This window comes from Lepisma saccharinum, chromosome 26 (assembly GCF_977018435.1).
Source record: "Lepisma saccharinum chromosome 26, izLepSacc3.1, whole genome shotgun sequence".
Taxonomy (NCBI): Eukaryota; Metazoa; Arthropoda; class Insecta; order Zygentoma; family Lepismatidae; genus Lepisma; species Lepisma saccharinum.
The window spans coordinates 17,910,032-17,927,363 of record NC_139254.1 but is presented as its reverse complement, the minus strand read 5'-3'; the positions used below and the strand labels follow the sequence as shown (position 1 = coordinate 17,927,363).

The 17,332-nt window shown below is 36.8% G+C and overlaps 1 protein-coding gene across 1 annotated transcript; it reads right to left on the bottom strand.

Moving 5' to 3' along the window:
• Positions 1-438: 438 nt before the first annotated feature.
• Positions 439-16,951, bottom strand: LOC145979526 (uncharacterized). Its single transcript, XM_083112472.1, has 2 exons — positions 16,892-16,951; positions 439-2,613 (listed from the first exon to the last, which is right to left on the bottom strand). Exon 2 carries the CDS (start codon positions 2,598-2,600, stop codon positions 864-866), a length of 1,737 nt encoding a protein of 578 aa, XP_082968598.1. The 5' UTR covers positions 2,601-2,613; positions 16,892-16,951; the 3' UTR covers positions 439-863.
• Positions 16,952-17,332: the final 381 nt, after the last annotated feature.

The window sequence follows — 17,332 nt, the reverse complement described above, 5'->3', positions numbered from 1 at the left end:
TAAGAAAACTTCGAAAGTTCTCGAAATTCTGAGATAGTTTTGTACTTGGTTTGAGAAGTGTATGTCGTGTTTTCAAATCGCAATAAATAAGTAAGTTCAGGATATAGAGATGATCATTATTTTCGACTTTTTTCTCCTACTATTTACTTATGTTTTAGAATATTTTAATAAGTGAGGAATATAATTCTGATAGTTGAATATGCTAATCTTATATGTTCATTATATCCAATCTGTCGTATTTAATTATGTAAATGCCGTGTAAGATGACCAAAGTCATTTTTTACGTGGAAAGCTTATATGTATTTGAAAGAACCTTTGACAGCATAAGTCAATACGATATTGCATTTCCTTCTGATCAGCTATTTCCGCCCTACATACTAAATAGTAAGATGAAGAAACATATGTCATATTTGAGTCAAATTTATTTTATTTCGACTTATTAGAACCAACGGCACTAATGTACAAGTACAAATTCCAAACTAATTTTTATTATCTAATTGACACAGAAAAATAGTTAACATAATATTAAATTATGAACTGCACACAGATATAGGTAACAGAAAAATATGTATTATTATGCACTTAAAATAATATACTAAAATCTGAATTTGATAGGCTTCACGTTGTTTCTTATTTTGCAATTGACAGAGGAAAACTGTCAACATTAACATTAAACTATGTGTTGCAGTACACAGACATTGTCCACTTCTATGCACTTATCATTATGTCTATTATGACAGTTCTCATATGGATCATGAAGGAAAAATATAACTGAACATCATGTTTTACAACTAATAATATGGGATGAATTCAGTAACAATTGTTGTGCATTTACTCAATGATTGCCTGCATACGTAGTTTCCCTATTGTCCCTGAAGATGGGGTGGAGAGTCAGAACTGTTTGTCAGGGATCTGGTGTTGGTTTCTATGCTAAAGTCGAGAAGTGGAAAGAAACGCAGCCTCCCCAGTAATTCCACAGAAGGAAAGAAGGAAAGAAAAAGCGTTAATTCTTCTTTAGTGTCAACCAGATATCCGGGGCTTACTCTGAAGGTCTTCACTTTTGGCAGCTCGACGACCCCGCAAACTCTTTCAAGGAAAACGTGTGGCTTTTCTATGATTTCGCCAACATGTATGTCCTCTAATCCCGGCGTATAAGCCAAAAGCTTGGCTAGAGTGTCAACCGATATCTTGCCAAGAAGTGAAATGGAAGTCAGCTGGAGACCTGATGGGTTCAGATCCTTCTGAATCTCACTTGGCTTTTGCCAGACGAACGTTGGAAATTCCAGACTAAGAGAACGCAATGATTGGCATTCCGAAACTACAAGTTCCAGACTGAACTTCGCATCTGTTAAACGATTGTGCATCGTCAGATGTGTCAATCTTGATTTTATATCTGGCGAGAGTCCATTGATGTTTTGAAACGTGGACCTTGAGTAGCTTTTCCCAACGGACAAAGATTCAAGAAACGTGAAGCAATTGAACAGAGTCAGAGGTTCCAATGGTGAATCACCCTGAGGTGCACATTTATCACACTTTAAGGCTTTCAGTTCAGGGCATGACAATTTGATTACTTCAAGACTTTCAGCTGTCGCTTCAGAGATATGAACTGAAGTTAATGTCAAGGGAGGAAGCTGAAGACGCCCATCTGTTGTAGTGAAGTCGGCACGAAGTCCTTCAAAAGTATCCTTTAGATCAAAATCACCGAACGACTCTATGTTGGAAACCAACTCCAGAACCACCAAAATTGCTCTTCTTGTAATCCCATTGGAAAAACTGTCACCTAGAATCAATGTATTCAAAGTACTACAAAGAGGACTCTTCTTCCTCTGATAGGCTTCTACCCGTTGACCTGGAGGAACGAGCTCCTCCATTGGCAGAAAGATGTTTTCGAGTGGCGACAGTTTACTCGTCCAAGCACCATCTTCAGTGTTATTCTCTGTATTCACTCTCAATATATTCTGCGTGAGAAGTTGCAGACCATCGTCAGTGACATGAGAACCAAAGGCAATTAAGATCTGAAGACGAGCGCAATTCAATCCTATCAGCTTCATCACGTCATCATCGCAAAGATCATCTAATCGTAACTCGACCAAATTGTTGGCTAGTAAGAGAGCATCTCCGAAAACACGATAGTTCCTTAGTGAATATCTGAAGCTCCCGGTTGCGTTCCACATTCTTAAGTTCTCCAGCCCTTCTCCTTCTTGCGCCAAAAGATCTAAGACCCTATCGAACTGCTCTTGATGATATCCGCCATCAAATCCCATTACGACGTGGGTGGATTCATTTGAGAGCAGGACTTCTAAAGCAAATAAACTCAGAGGGTAACCTTGCCTCTCCTTCTCATACCCTGTGATCATCACGCGGAATTCCTCCAAAAGACTGGCACGATCTTCCACCGGAAGTGGCAGGAGGTACTTTTTGAACTCGGCAACGTCCGCACGGAAATCACCATCAGCCTTCCAGAGCGTCAGGTGCCACAATTCGATGACTCCCTTGATGGCCTTCTGGCAGATCGTTCGTAAGGAAGGCAAGTCAGGCAGGATGTAAACCGTCTGCCTCATGTAGTAATGGCTCCGGACATTGAAGTCCCGTGTACCCATGGCTGATTGACTGCTGCAAAAAAAATTCTGATATCAGTATCACTCAGTGCACTGAATGTTGCTTTGTTTAAGATTAAATCAGACATATTAAACTTCGACAAGTGATGGAAAATACCCCTTTATACAAATACTGAAATATTTACTTGCACTTGTAGAACTGGAAATAAAATCAATAAAAATTTAATTATGAAACCAATATTTCGTCATATTTCACACCTTTCTCAAAAGTTACAAATGGAATTGAACTAAGTGCGTAGTGTTAGATACACCAAATTATGAGTAATAAGTTATTAAACAATTAAACAATTCATACACACACACACATATACCTATATATATATATATACATTATCTGTCATTCCACGCGAAATCATCCAGAGCAGGTTGCTCCATTGTCATGGATTTGTTTCAATTTCTCTTACTGATAGAAACTTGGTCCAATATGACAAATCTCGTATTGGACTAGTCCAACAAATGTGTCGAAAGTTATACATTTTTGAAAATTTGAAGAGTTTCAGAAATTGGGTGGACGAACGAACGCACCATGTGACACAAAACATGTCATATCTCCGAAACTATGTGGAGTATTGTGATGATTTAGGTATTGTTGGAGAGGAGAAGGACAGTCCTAATAGAAAATTACTATATTACCACTCTTACCTATTCAAAACGTAGAGAAATCTTTAAATGAAGTAATATTTTGTGATGAAAAAGACACTCCACTTTGGGTAATTGTTTCATAGGAAGTCCCAGGTTTTACTGCAATGAAAATTGTTACATAGCATAATAAATACATGTTCAACATAATATTAAAAATCAGAAAGGTAATATTGTTCATATTACAAATATCACAGGTTTCTATACTCAATGTATCAACCATTGTCTCCATTGGCACACAGTTATATTTTTAACAAATGGCCCTAAAACACTCACACATTACCACTAATTCCAGTACATAATATTTTTAGAAATGTTGAATACATGGGAGAAGCATTTCTATGACGTTTGTCCACCTTTAGCTCACAGAAATTGTACTAAGACCACAGTTTTTGTCTGGAATGCAATTGGGTCAGTCCACAGGGAATGGTCCAGCACTGGTTGTTTAACCATTTTTAAAATTTCCAATATTTTTGTTGTTCTGACCTCTATGCAGGGGTTGTTCAAAGCAGGCGTTATTTTTCTAAAACTTGACTTTATTTTAAAATTGTGCCGATTTATTGTTTCATGATTGCTGTTGCGTTGGTGTTTGTCAACTTTATGCACAGTAAGGCTAATCGGGATTGGACCTACAGTTTAAAGTGGAATCCGAACCACAATGTGATTCCACTGGGTATCGAACCCGGGACCCCTTGATTACAAAGCAACGACGCTACCACTGCGCCATCGGGGAGGCTTCTGTTTCGTGACTTAGGTGCTATTTTTGGCCTTTGCAGACAGTTACGATAATTATGGTAACTCAGCTAAGAGAAATTACAGAAAGCTGACAACAATATTGTTTTCAGTACATTTCAAGCTTTATTTTATGTTCTGTGCCTTTTTCCACCATCTCTAATGAAAATGGCTGAAATTTAAGGTCACAATTGATGTTTTGTGTCTCATGGCGCATTCGTACGTCCACCCAATTTCTGAAAATCTTCACATTTTCAAAAATGAGATTGAAATTTGTCCTGCATCAGCTACGAACTGAGTTGCAGCGTCCCTATGATGAGACTTTTCATTTGTGTCGCGCTTACTTGACTTAATTCCTGTTGTTCCCTGTGGAACATAGGGCATCAACAAGGCATCTCCACCTGGTCCTACTGACGGCAATTCTCTTCACTGCATTCCAGCTCTTTCGTTCCTCCAAGGCCTCAGCGTGAACAGATCTTCGCCACGTCTTTCTAGGCCTCCCTCTTTTCCTTCTTCCCTGCGGGTTCCAGTCTAGTGCCTCTCTCGACAGCCTCATTTTTCTTCCTCAACGTATGCCCTATCTAATTCCATTTTAGCCGCTTTATTTGTATGGACACCTCGGTTTCTCCAGATTTTCTCCAAAGTTCTTGGTTTTGAATCACTTCTGGCCAAAAGATATTCAAAATTTTTCTCAGGCAGCGATTGATGAAGGTCTGTAATTTAGAGGTAATCGTTTTTGTTACTTTCCATGTCTCAGACCTATATAACAGTACACACTTAACATTACTTCGAAAAATACGAAGTTTGGTCTTCATAGATATCTTCTTGTTTTTCTATACTGGATAGATCCTCACAAAGGTACCATTTGCTAAACGATATATAGGCTATACTAACTGTTCAGGGACAGATGATATTTCACTTGATAATTGACTTCATTTTGTGCTGCTATTGCTAATTTATACGTTACTGTTTCCATTTTTTAGCCACGTTCGTGAGGACGAGTTGTGGGCGTGTTGCGAAAACTTTTGTGTCAGCCAAAAAAATGAAGGGGGAAAAACGACGAATGTCGGGAATAATTACGTAAAAGATGGAATTTGGTTCTACTAGAAGTACAAATCAAGCATCGGATTCACAGACTCTTAGTTACTGTCCTATATCTAAGCAGTTATTTTCTATTAAACTTTTGATCCTCATTAGATGGACTGAAGAAAATAAAATGTTTCGTTGTTCAATAATGTAAGTGGTTAAGAAATCATCTTTTAAAAACAGACAAGTCTAGCTATACTTTTAGCAGTTTCTCCATTGTAAATTTCGAATAAATTATGGGACAGAAAATTATTTGGAATAAGAATTTATAAGCGTTAAATTGATACAAGTTTGATGTATTCAATCAAAGAATCACCATAACATGTGTCTTCAAATAGAGGACTTCATACCCACCGGGGTGAGTTGAGCATGTTTTTATATTTAAATTTCTGCAGCTCTATTGATGAAATGCTACGAGCAATACCTGTAGTTTCCTTGACCACTGTGAATTTTTATTACACCATGCTTCTAAAACTTGTAAAGTTATTGCTTATGTTTTCGAAGCGTGTCAGTATTGTCAATTCATCCCGTATATGTGCGGGGTCAGTTGACAATATGTGTAATTCTACCTCATACATTGTTTGAAATATTTTATTTTAAACAATATACTGCCTTAAAAATTACAGTTTACTCAAGTGTTTTCAAATGAATAGTATAACATGAGAGATAAATGTTCCAAACTTTATAAAGAAAGTTTACGAAAGTGTTTACTGAATTTTTTACCCAAATGAACACAAATGCAATATGCTATCCTATGAATAATCCTAATCTAATATATATTATTACAAACAATGTGTCTACATGCTAAGATGATTCTGATGAAACAATTAATTGAAGAGTCCACCGTATTAGATAATTTGGTTTGATACGTAGCCTATATCTCGGGAACGGTGACACCTATCAATGTCTGGTTTTCTCAGAAATTCTCCAAATAGTGTAAACTTTCACACTTAATCAATAAATATATTTTTAAAAAATAAACGATTCTTTTGTGAAAACTCATTGTTTAAAGCATTTTGTGAGAATAACTGCGTGTTGAAAGTTATGTTGATGGTTATCTTCTTAGATTTTCAGCCACACACGGTGCGGTCCATAAGTTCCCGGACTAAGGCAATAACAAATTCAAAGTGAAAAAGGCGTATGAGTTATGACTGTTAATTTACTCAAAATAGGATCCATTTGATGCATTGCTCAGCATGAGTTTTCAGTCTCTTCATGGCGTCAGAAAAGTCTTCTTTCGGAATTGTCTTCAGTTTGTCGGTCACAGCCTTCCGAATCTCCTCAATCGAGTCGAATCTTGAACGCTTCAGGTGCATTTTCAGCTTTGGGAAGAGGAAATAGTCCGGAGCTGACAAATCTGGCGAATAAGGTGGATGATGAAACGTGTAGACTTGACTTGCTTTTCAGCGATGAACTTGCGATTTATTGCTTCAGAATGAGCTGGGACGTTGTCGTGCAGCAGGAAAAAATCGCGAGACGTGAAGAGGTCCGGGCGAACTCGTTGGATTCGAGCCAGCAAGCGTTTTAACACTTCCTGATAGAATACTTTATCTACTGTTCTATCTGGAGGCACGAATTCTTTGTGAACGACACCACTGCTATCGAAAAACACGATGAACATCGTTTTCACCCTTGATTTCTGGAAGTGCAGTTTTTCCTGTCTTGGGGATGTTTTACCGACCCATTCGGAACTCTGACGTTTTGTTTCAGGATCGTAGGTAAAACACCAAGTCTCGTTACCAGTAATAATCTTGTCTAAAAAGTTCTCGTCACGTCAAGTCTTGACAAGACTCAACTCGATCGTCCATTTGCTTCCATGTCAGAGCATGTGGGACAAACCTTGAACACAGCTTCCGCTTGTTCAAATCTTCCTGCAAGATCCGCAAAACCACTGTTTTGGGGATGTTTAGTGTTACTTTTATCATCCGAGACGTCACTTTCCGATCCACATTAATCAAGTTAGAGACAGCTGCGATGTTCTCGTTGGTCCGAGTTGTTGTCGGCCGACCACTGCGTTCGTCGTCCTTCAGTGTCTCCCGGCCCTCACGAAAACGTCTGAGCCACTCAAAAACGGTTGTCCGACTCAGTGTTGACTTACGCCTTCTGAATTAGTTCCAATATCTTTGTCGCTGAAAATTCAGCTTTGCAGCAAAATTTAATTACTACACGCTGTTTTTTCTTCTCGCCAATCTCCCGAGTCTGACATACAACACCGGGTTATATCAGACGTCCGCACTCTTCAACAACAACGGCTAGACTGATGCCTCTCAGCATGGCGTTCGAAAGGGTTCTAACTACTACGTAGTTCAACAGTTGTCCGCTAGATGGGGTTACTGGGAAGGCTGCAAAACAATAAATACGGGAACCTATGGACCGCACTGTGTATAAATTAGAGCTCATTCCAACATCTCAAAATGAGGTCTGAAGCAATAAAGTTTTGTGTAATTGTAATTTGTCCAGTAACTTTATAAATATAAATATAGTATTTTAAGTATTCAGTTCATCTAAAATTTAAATTAAATCTTCTAACAAACATTACCCAATATTACAATATATATAATACTACCCAATATTACAATATATATAATACTATCGTATGATTCGGGAATATTTTTAAGACTTCTAACTAATAGCAGCGATTGGGTGCCGAACGTTTGGGCATGGGGGCGAAAGGGCAGTTAATTTTCTTATTAGACAAGACCTAGCATTAGGAGGCCATAGTGTGAGGCAAAAAAGCTGCAAAAAGTTGGGGGTAATTGTCCCAAGTCTACCTAATCAATCGCCGCCATTGCTTCTAACTCACAGTTATTCTCATTCCCGACATTCGTCCCACCCCCCCACCCCCTTTCATTTCTTTGGCTGACACAGAAGTTGTCACAACACACCACATCTCGTCCCCACGAACGCGGCTAAAAATATGGAAACAGTACCCATATAAATTAGCAATAGCCGCACAAAATGAAGTCAATTATCAAGTAGAATATCATATGTCCCTGAACAGTAAGTATAGCCTATATATCATTTAGGGCGACACAAGTCAAAAGTCTCATCATAGGGACGCTGTAGCTCAGTTCGTAGCTGATGCAGGACAAATTTCAATCTCATTTTTCTCCCTTATACTGTATATATAATTTGGGTGCAACAATTGGTTTTCTGAAAACTAACCTCAATGTTCTTTTTAGGTCATGCCACAGACATCCATAAGGAATATTAGAAATAATAAAGCTTATTAGAATGTAATATCATAACAGGGTCATTGGTGGCTGGAAACTATCAAATTGAATGTGGACAGGTTGTAAAAGAATATAGGGGCAGGTCACAGCCTAAGATGCTCGGAGCAGAAATCGCTACTGTGTCAAGTTCCTTACGAAATGTAAAGGAGAAGGTCACCTCTATATCTTCCCAGAAAAAAATCATATTGAGCGGGTGGATGACGAACAAATCTGTCAAGGGTTTTCTGTCCCTGATTTTAATGGGAGGTACTTTAAATTTAACAAGTAATTCTATTCTATTGTAACTTAATTTAGGCTACAAGTTTTATCTATTTTTCATCTTTTCATTCATGTATTTGTTATCTAATTTGAAAATAAATAAAATTCTTAGTATATTTTGTCTTTGCTAGGTTACTTGCATTTACCTGTGGATGGGGTAATTCGGTTATATAATGTCTTCAAAATATGTCTAGAATGTGTGCTTCATATTATACCCACTTTCCCCCGTCCCTGGGGTAATTTGGGTATAGATAAACAAAGTATTACTATGGTAACAATAAAAGGTTAATTTTTATAAAAGTGACATTAAACCAGTGGGAAAAGTCAGATTGCTGACATATATCAAGTTCATTAAAAAAATCATGGGTACTAACTATACTAATGTCCAAAATTAAAGCAACAAACGGAAATTCTTTCCCGTGTGTCCATTTGACCACATAATACCATCAGGTGGTTTAAGATAGAAAATGAACTAACCTTAATGTGCCAGGATTCAGGGGTGCCCCCCCACCAAAATCATGTCATGCGTTTTCCCCAAATCGTATCATTCGCGCCCTTAAACCATACCGTAATCCCCACAAAATATTTAATTACGACAGTGTGTCTACCGCTTTTTTCTTAGCTTTACCGAACATTATAATTGATCTGCTCCTCCTCCCTAAACAGGGGTGCCATCACTCACGACCACCCCTAAAATCGTTCATCATAATCGAGAATATCGCGTGGATCCCACTTTAAACTGTAGGTTCAGTCCCGATAAGCCTTAGAATGCAGAAAGTGGAATTAAAAACCAAATCAATCAATCGAGAATATCGCTCGTCTTGAAATGCATATTTAGTATAAAAACTTCATATTCATCTCATTAAAGGGCCAAACACACATCGTAGCAAGAAATGAATGCGAGCGAAGCAAGCAAGAAAATTTTTACATCCATTTCTTTGCAGGCATTGAAGAATATTAATTTAATGGGGTGTCAATACTTTCTTAAGATCCAGAGATATTTAGTCTTTACCTTTTCCAGCTTTTCCTTTGGCACATTCAGGGTCGAAAACGTGTGGATGCCTTATCGCTAAATACGGTCTCTAAAATGTAATGTTCGAACTCTCTCTCCACTAAAGAAATCCCTTGACAATCTAAGATTTAACACTTTATCGAGATCTTTTTATCTCCCCCTTTAAATTTCATACTCAATCCTACCACCAAAATTTTCATGCCAATTTTAGACTTACTGTTAATATTGCAGAGTGGATATTGCCTCCTCCAAAAAATTAATTCTCAGTCTCCACACAAGAATTTCGCAACTGTCTAAGACAATAGTAATAGACAAGAATTGGATATCCTCTTCAATTTAATGCTCAATCACCCTCTAACTAAAATACTCGCCATAATCTAAGACCTAGAGTTGGATACTGTCTCCCCCCAAAGTTTAATTCATTATCCCCCTCAAAACCCACGTGTCAATTAAGGCCTAATATATAGGAGTTCGATACCCCCCTTCGATAATGCCCTAAACACTTTCATTTTTTCATCTAATGGATTAAATATAGTGCATTTAAGGTGTACAATTTTTACATATATTTTGGAAAAAATATAAATGTTGAATTTTATACTATTTGAAGGAAAAAATCCCCCCAAAAATCTCTATGGCGCAACCTACGCCATAAACCCCCCCTGTGGGCACCCCTGCCTTGATCTATCAAAAAAAAATCACGATATTAACAGGTTAAACTTGGAAAATTTATCAACAAAAATAATCACACGAGGAAAGGATTTCTGTTTGTTGCTTTAATTTTGGACACTAGTGTAGAAGGTTTGAATTTTGAAAAACATGCGAAACCATAGACGATTCCAGGACAGAACTCTTTTTTTTTTTCGTAGAGCGCTCTATGAAGCCTCACAATGGATGTTTGAACCTACAATTTAACATATCTGCAATACAAAATTTGAACTTGTAGAATTTGTCTTTATTGAAATATCCACTTGACAATGTGGCCGGTATCAGAGTGTAGAACTGTAGAAGTGTAATACAACATCTGCAATACAAAAAGTAGGGGACCCTCACACCCCCTTTAATCTCCTCTATTGAACTTTAGTTCTTCCCACAGTAATAATTATTGTGAACCTAAAATATGTATTTGAATTAAGAAATTTACTGTTCATCAAAGTAGGATAGTCTGTATGTTGTTGGACAATGACCCATTCCGATACCTTGGTTTCGCCCCTGTTTATTGATTCTGCATATCTGCTTGTTAGTAAATATTTTATAACATTAGACATTATCACAATAACTAATAAATAAAAATGGCAGCTGTGTAAAATATATTGACATAATTTTGGCACCAAAGCATGTCTTATTACTAGATCTCGGATTCTTAGGATCTAAAAAGTGAGCTTTTAGGTTCCTAAAATAGGCTCTAAAAATCCTAAAATAGGTTCTAAAACTCCTAAAATAGGCTCTAAAAATCCTAAAATAGGTTCTAAAACTCCTAAAATAGGCTCTAAAAATCCTAAAATAGGTTCTAAAACTCCTAAAATAGGCTCTAAAAATCCTAAAATAGGTTCTAAAATCCTAAAATAGGTTCTAAAACTCCTAAAATAGGCTCTAAAAATCCTAAAATAGGTTCTAAAAATCCTAAAATAGGCTCTAAAACTCCTAAAATAGGTTCTAAAAATCCTAAAATAGGTTCTAAAAATCCTAAAATAGGCTCTAAAAATCCTAAAATAGGTTCTAAAACTCCTAAAATAGGCTCTAAAAATCCTAAAATAGGTTCTAAAAATCCTAAAATAGGTTCTAAAATCCTAAAATAGGTTTTAAAAATACTAAAACAGGTCCTAAAAATCATAAGTTGGGCTCGAAAAATCCTGAAGTACGTTCCAAAAAACTTAAAATAGTTCAAAATTCCTGAAAAATGCTGATTAGGTAAAGCCTGGTGCAAATTCTCAGAAATGTGGCTGTAAAAAGTGTAGCAAGCATTTTTGAGAAGAAGCGGACAAACAACATTTTCTGAATGTATTTGATGTGCTGATTCCGAATATTTTGTTTGCCACTCTCGATTTTGATGTTATGTTCTTCAAATCGCTAAAAATACAAAATGGCGGCAATACGAAATGACCTCCAAATAACTTTTGAAGGAGCAGAAACAAAATAGTGATCTTGGTGTCAAACATTATGTTTTTGGGTATGCTGAATCCAAATATTATGTTTTTTAATCTGAAATTTTAAGCTATGCGCTCCAAATTGCTAAAAAACAAAATGGCGGCAATACGAAATGAGTTCCTAATAACTTTTGAAGGAGCAGAAAGAAAATAGTAATCTTGGTGTCAAAAATTATGTTTTTGGGTTTTGCTGAATCCAAATATTATGTTTTCTAATCTGAAATTTTAACCTATGTGCTCCAAATCGCTAAAAAAATGGCGGCCATACGAAATGAGGTCCTAATAACTTTTGAAGGAGCAGAAACAAAATAGTGATGTTGGTGTCAAACATTATGTTTTTGGGTATGCTGAATCCAAATATTATGTTATCTAATCTGACATTTTTGAAAATTGTTGTAGTTTTTCCTCTTTTTTAAATAGAAGAACCACAAAAATGACTAAACCTATAATATATATATATATATATATTTTCTTTATTTTTTACTTTATTTCAGAATGATAGAAACGTAGAACCATGGATCCACTTATAAATTTGATAAGACCTCCACCTGTGAGCCATCATCTTAAGATGTTTCTTATCACTTCCTCCAGAACATTGCCACAAACAAAGGATTTAGCTACTTCATATATTCAAGATACTTTCCTCAAAGCTGAAACATTGGGCCAGGTAAAGCTAGACACCTTCGTGAAGGAAAGGATGATGGCCCCTGGTAAAAGTCACACACAAGTTAAGTTATCCTCTACATAATTCAAATGCAAGGACCTATAAGTCCCTCTATGAAGTTAAATTGGTAGTAAGTGGCAAGGAAACCATTTTGAAAACTGACAGGAATATTCTTCAGCGCCTCTTAACTGCCTATGAGGCAGGTCGTAATGTGGATCTAAATCGCATTTTGTGTCATGAACTAATGCCAATTCCAATCTCCCTTGCCAACACAAACGGAAGTCTGAGAACAGGAAACAAAGCCATTCTAACTGATGTGATGACCAAGGATGTAATTTGTCCACCTGATATTTCAATTCCGTCTGCGTCATGCCTTATAATAGATGGTCAAGCATTAGTTGTTGCACTTGGAAAGCCTGCAGGAGTTTTTAAACATTGGTCAACTGGAAGATGTATTTCTTAACCTTGTTATTTCTATGGGAAGAAGCTTTAAGAGGATTGATGTCACCTTTGATCGGTATAACGCAACTTCAATCAAGGCTGGAACAAGGGATAGGCGCTTGAAACATGCTCATTTAGTAAGGAGAGTAATTGAAAATGGATCCGTGCCAATCCCCAACACATTCAGTGACTTTCTTACTAACTCGGAGAATAAAAAAGATTTGACCTGTTTTCTTTCTAATCATTTGATCGACAATGCTCCTGAAGACAAAATATTTGTGGTTTCCGGTGGTTTTCACAAGGAGGATGACGTACGAACAAACAATCGTGATTTGTCTATTGAAGGATTGCAGGCAAACCACGAAGAGGCGGACACGCGCATTGTACTTCACTGTCTTCATTCTGGTGCTGATAACATTGTTGTCCCAGCGCGTGATGCAGATGTATTAGTGCAATTGGTAGCGTTATTTCACAAGATTAGATGTACGAAATTGTGGTTGCGAGCAGGAACATAAAAAAAATACATTCCAGTACATGAAGTCAGGCAGAAGCTTTCATTTATGGATCCTGTCTTCGAAACTCTCATCCCATTCCACGCCATAACAGGATGCGACACAGTATCCTACATTGCTGGGATCAGTAAGAAGACAGCATGGAAAATATTTAACACTAATAATAATGATCTACTAAATCTTGGTGTTGACGAATTGAAACAAGAAACAGCACACAAGGCAGAGAAGTTCATATGCAAATTGTATGGTGTAAAGGATGCAAGCAGCTGTGATGAAGCCAGAGTAAAGCTGTTCAGCAAAGGAAAAACACCACAAGCACTGCCCCCTTTTACCGATGCTCTACGGTTTCATGTACAACGGGCCCACTATCAGGCCATGGTGTGAAGGCAGTCGGTCATACCAAAACCTGTGTTACCACCACCTACTATCTTGGGATGGAAAATGGTTGATGGACAGCTCGTTCCAAAACTTCAATCGCTGCCACCAATTCCACAATCCTGCTACGACATTGTTACCTGTGGATGTTTGGGTAGTTGCATATCCGCTACATGTTCCTGCAGGAAAGGCCAGCTTGTATGTACTGCAACTTGCAAATGTGAAGATAGTGGCACTAAGGAGTGCATGAATATCCGTGACTAAAAACATGTTATACTATTTCTGTAGGTAAAATAAGGTTGAATAAGGATAACGTACGGATTTATCATACACTGGTACTGTTAATATTTCAATATGGTCTTATGCTTTAAATAATATTATTATTTTGCATCTTTACTTTAGCAATGTTCTATACTTTTTTCTGTATTAAAACAGAAACTGTTACACTGTTTTATTCCTAGTTCAAAAGTATGGATACGAAACATTGCATGGATGGACGTAGCCGCCATTTTGTTTTTTACCGATTTGGAACAAACAGCTTAAAATTTCAGATAAGAAAACATAATATTTGGATTCAGCATACCCAAAAACACAATGTTTGACACCAAGATCACTATTTTCTTTCTGCTGCTTCAAACGTTAATAGGAACTCATTTCGTATGGCCGCCATTTTGTTTTTTAGTGATTAGAAGCATATAACCCCAAAATCGAGAGTGGCAAACAAAATATTCGTAATCAGCACATCAAATACATTCAGAAAATGTTTGCCCGCTTTTCCTCAAAAATGCTTCCTACAGTCAGAATTTTCGAAAATTGTCCCAGTCTATAGTCACCAGCAATGCAAATGGGACACCTATATCCTGAAATACGCACTATCTTGCATAACGTTATGTGTGTTGCCTAACCCTACGACGATAGCCGAACTTACCATTGGAAATTTGCTATTAAAATCCACTCTTCGCCTTATAGTTAGACAAGAACCTTTTTTCGTCTTATCAACAGTCAAACTCCGCAATTTTGTCTGTGGGGATAATCGTATATGCTGAAAATAATCTTTCAACAAAAACATAGCCAGTGGTGAAAACGTCAATACTGAAATGTTAGTTTGCAAGACGTGTGTGCAAGTGACGCGAAAGTGAGCAAGACAACACAGATCAGACCACTTTGGGTTGTACAGGTAACAGTGGCACCAGACATTTTGCTTTGTTTAGAGCTTTGAAAAATCACCATGGACTTGGGAGGAAGGGAAATCGACAGAGGACGTTTCAAACACGTTCATTATTGAATTTTTTCGTGATCAAGCAAAACAAATGCCTCTGTGTGACATAAAAATTATGTAATACCTTTAAAAATATATAAAAACAAAAAAAAAACGTGATTTAGACGCATAAACCTAAAATAGGTTCTAACAAGCAAAGTACGTTCTTAGGCACTATAAAACTTCATTTGTTATTACGTTTCTTTTAACGAAACGCTGACATAACGTATTATTTCTTACATACCTGTAAAGGAAAAAATATGATAAGAACCTATAATCCGAGGTCTACTTTCTACACTTCGCACAGTGTCAATTGTTTGTTAGCCTTGAAGTACAGGCAATCAATTTCTTGCATCAGCATTTACTGTATGCATTTGCATGTGAAATGTTCAATTCAATGCAGAATTTTCTCAACTATATGTTCATATTTTACCGCGTCATTATAGATTTGGTCTTGACAATAATCACTCTAGTTTACAATACATTGTTGCTCCCTTTGTTGATAACTGATTCGAAAAGTGTGTACTTGCACGAAACACATCTGAGAATAACTTGTCTTTGCAATGTAAACATGAGACAAACTGTATTTCTTGGTAACAAGATGCTCTGCATGTGACATTGTCAAACATAAAATTGGAAATGGGCCGCTGATTTTTTAAAAAAAAAATACAACTCGTCGGGTCGGTACTTCACATTTAAAATGTCACAATCAAAAGTCACATGGTATAGATTTTGTGAATGTTTCTCCGAAACGAGTACATTATCAGTGTTCCGAATTGCACTTGAAACTGTAGGTTTGGAAACCTTCCTTGTGTCACTAATCAGCGTTCAAAACAACTTACAAATAGCATTAACCTTGAACCTTATTATTGAAACTGTGTAAACATGGATAGAAAGTTATGATTGCTGAAATAATGCCCACAACAGCGTCTATTTCAACCTTACTGCAGATTAGTTTCATAACAGATCAAACATTCATTCTACCTTAAACCTTCCGCTAGTCACCATTGCACCGATATCTTAGCCCTTGTGCTTCTAGGTTAATAACGAAAAACAATACGCAAGATGTAATTAACAACTGACTTACCTCAGTCTTTCTCGTAATAAACTAAGTACTTAATAGAAATGAAAGAACTCACTCGTCACGAAAACACAGATCACTGTTCAGTCTACCAAATGGACTGCAATGTTGTTGTGGTGCTGGTGATGAATATGTCACTCAAGGTCACGCGCCATTTTACACAATACTGATATTATGGAACCGTTTTCTTTTTCACACTCATGACAATAGTCTCTATTTCGTTTCCTTTACTGCGCTGTGCGAGTAAATTTAAATTCAGAATTGTACATTTGAGTGAAATAACGTTAAAATTGCAACTTAACGTTCAATTATAATCAAAACAATGCTTTCTCATGCTAAGTAGATACACGATTTTGCCCTCTGAGTACTTTTGACGTTCACCTGAAAATACTGTATTAAGTATTAAGTAAACCTTGAATGAAAAACATTGGCATACTGTAAGAATAGATTCACATTGTAGCTAACATAATATTCGACTAAACTACGTAATATTCTCATTACAGAGATTTTTACACAATTCCCTTTACATCACCTGGTACAAGTACTGTACATGTCATTTACGAAATGTTCAATAGAAAATGGCTACAACACATTAACCATTAACGCGTTTCTTATAATCTATTTCCTTCATGTTGGGTGACATATTTGAGACAAATGTATGATGCTTAAGCCTATTTCCCTATTAATTCTCTAGAGAATTGAAATGCAGTGGCACATATTAAGATCATATTAATTAGACATTTTTAGAGGCTTATGCTTAAATAAACACATTTATGTATTCTATAGTTATCGTTAAATCTAAATTCTGTCTTATTAAACTATAATGGTATATACTTACAGTTTATTTGCTTTTCGATAGCGTAGGAGTTACAGTTTCTAAATGCCAGATCAGAAATTCATACAGAAGATCTATAAATAAAGATTACCTATATCCTGCATGCTCACATTCATTGGACGCCACAAAGACGCAAGTCTCCACATTGTGACGTCACTTCAAGAAGGAACTCTGAGAAGTCAAGTACTTCACCGATGTCTAAACTCGTGGTGTAGTGATCAGCATCATGGACTTACTACGACCATTTCTTTCTGTCTTCTTGAACTTATGTGTCACAAGAACAGTGTTCTTAAGGTGTGTGCGAAATTGAATACAGCTCGTCACAAATGTCTGTCAACCACAACATCTGCATATTCTGGTTAGATTGCGAGTCTCTTTTCTTTCTTTTGATAATGTCCGTGAATTTTATCACTTTTCACTATCGGATTGTGCATTTGTTGGTAA

What these genes read in the sequence shown, in the direction of transcription:
- LOC145979526 (XM_083112472.1), bottom strand. Translation starts at nt 2,600, where the DNA reads ATGGGTACACGGGACTTCAATGTCCGGAGCCATTACTACATGAGGCAG.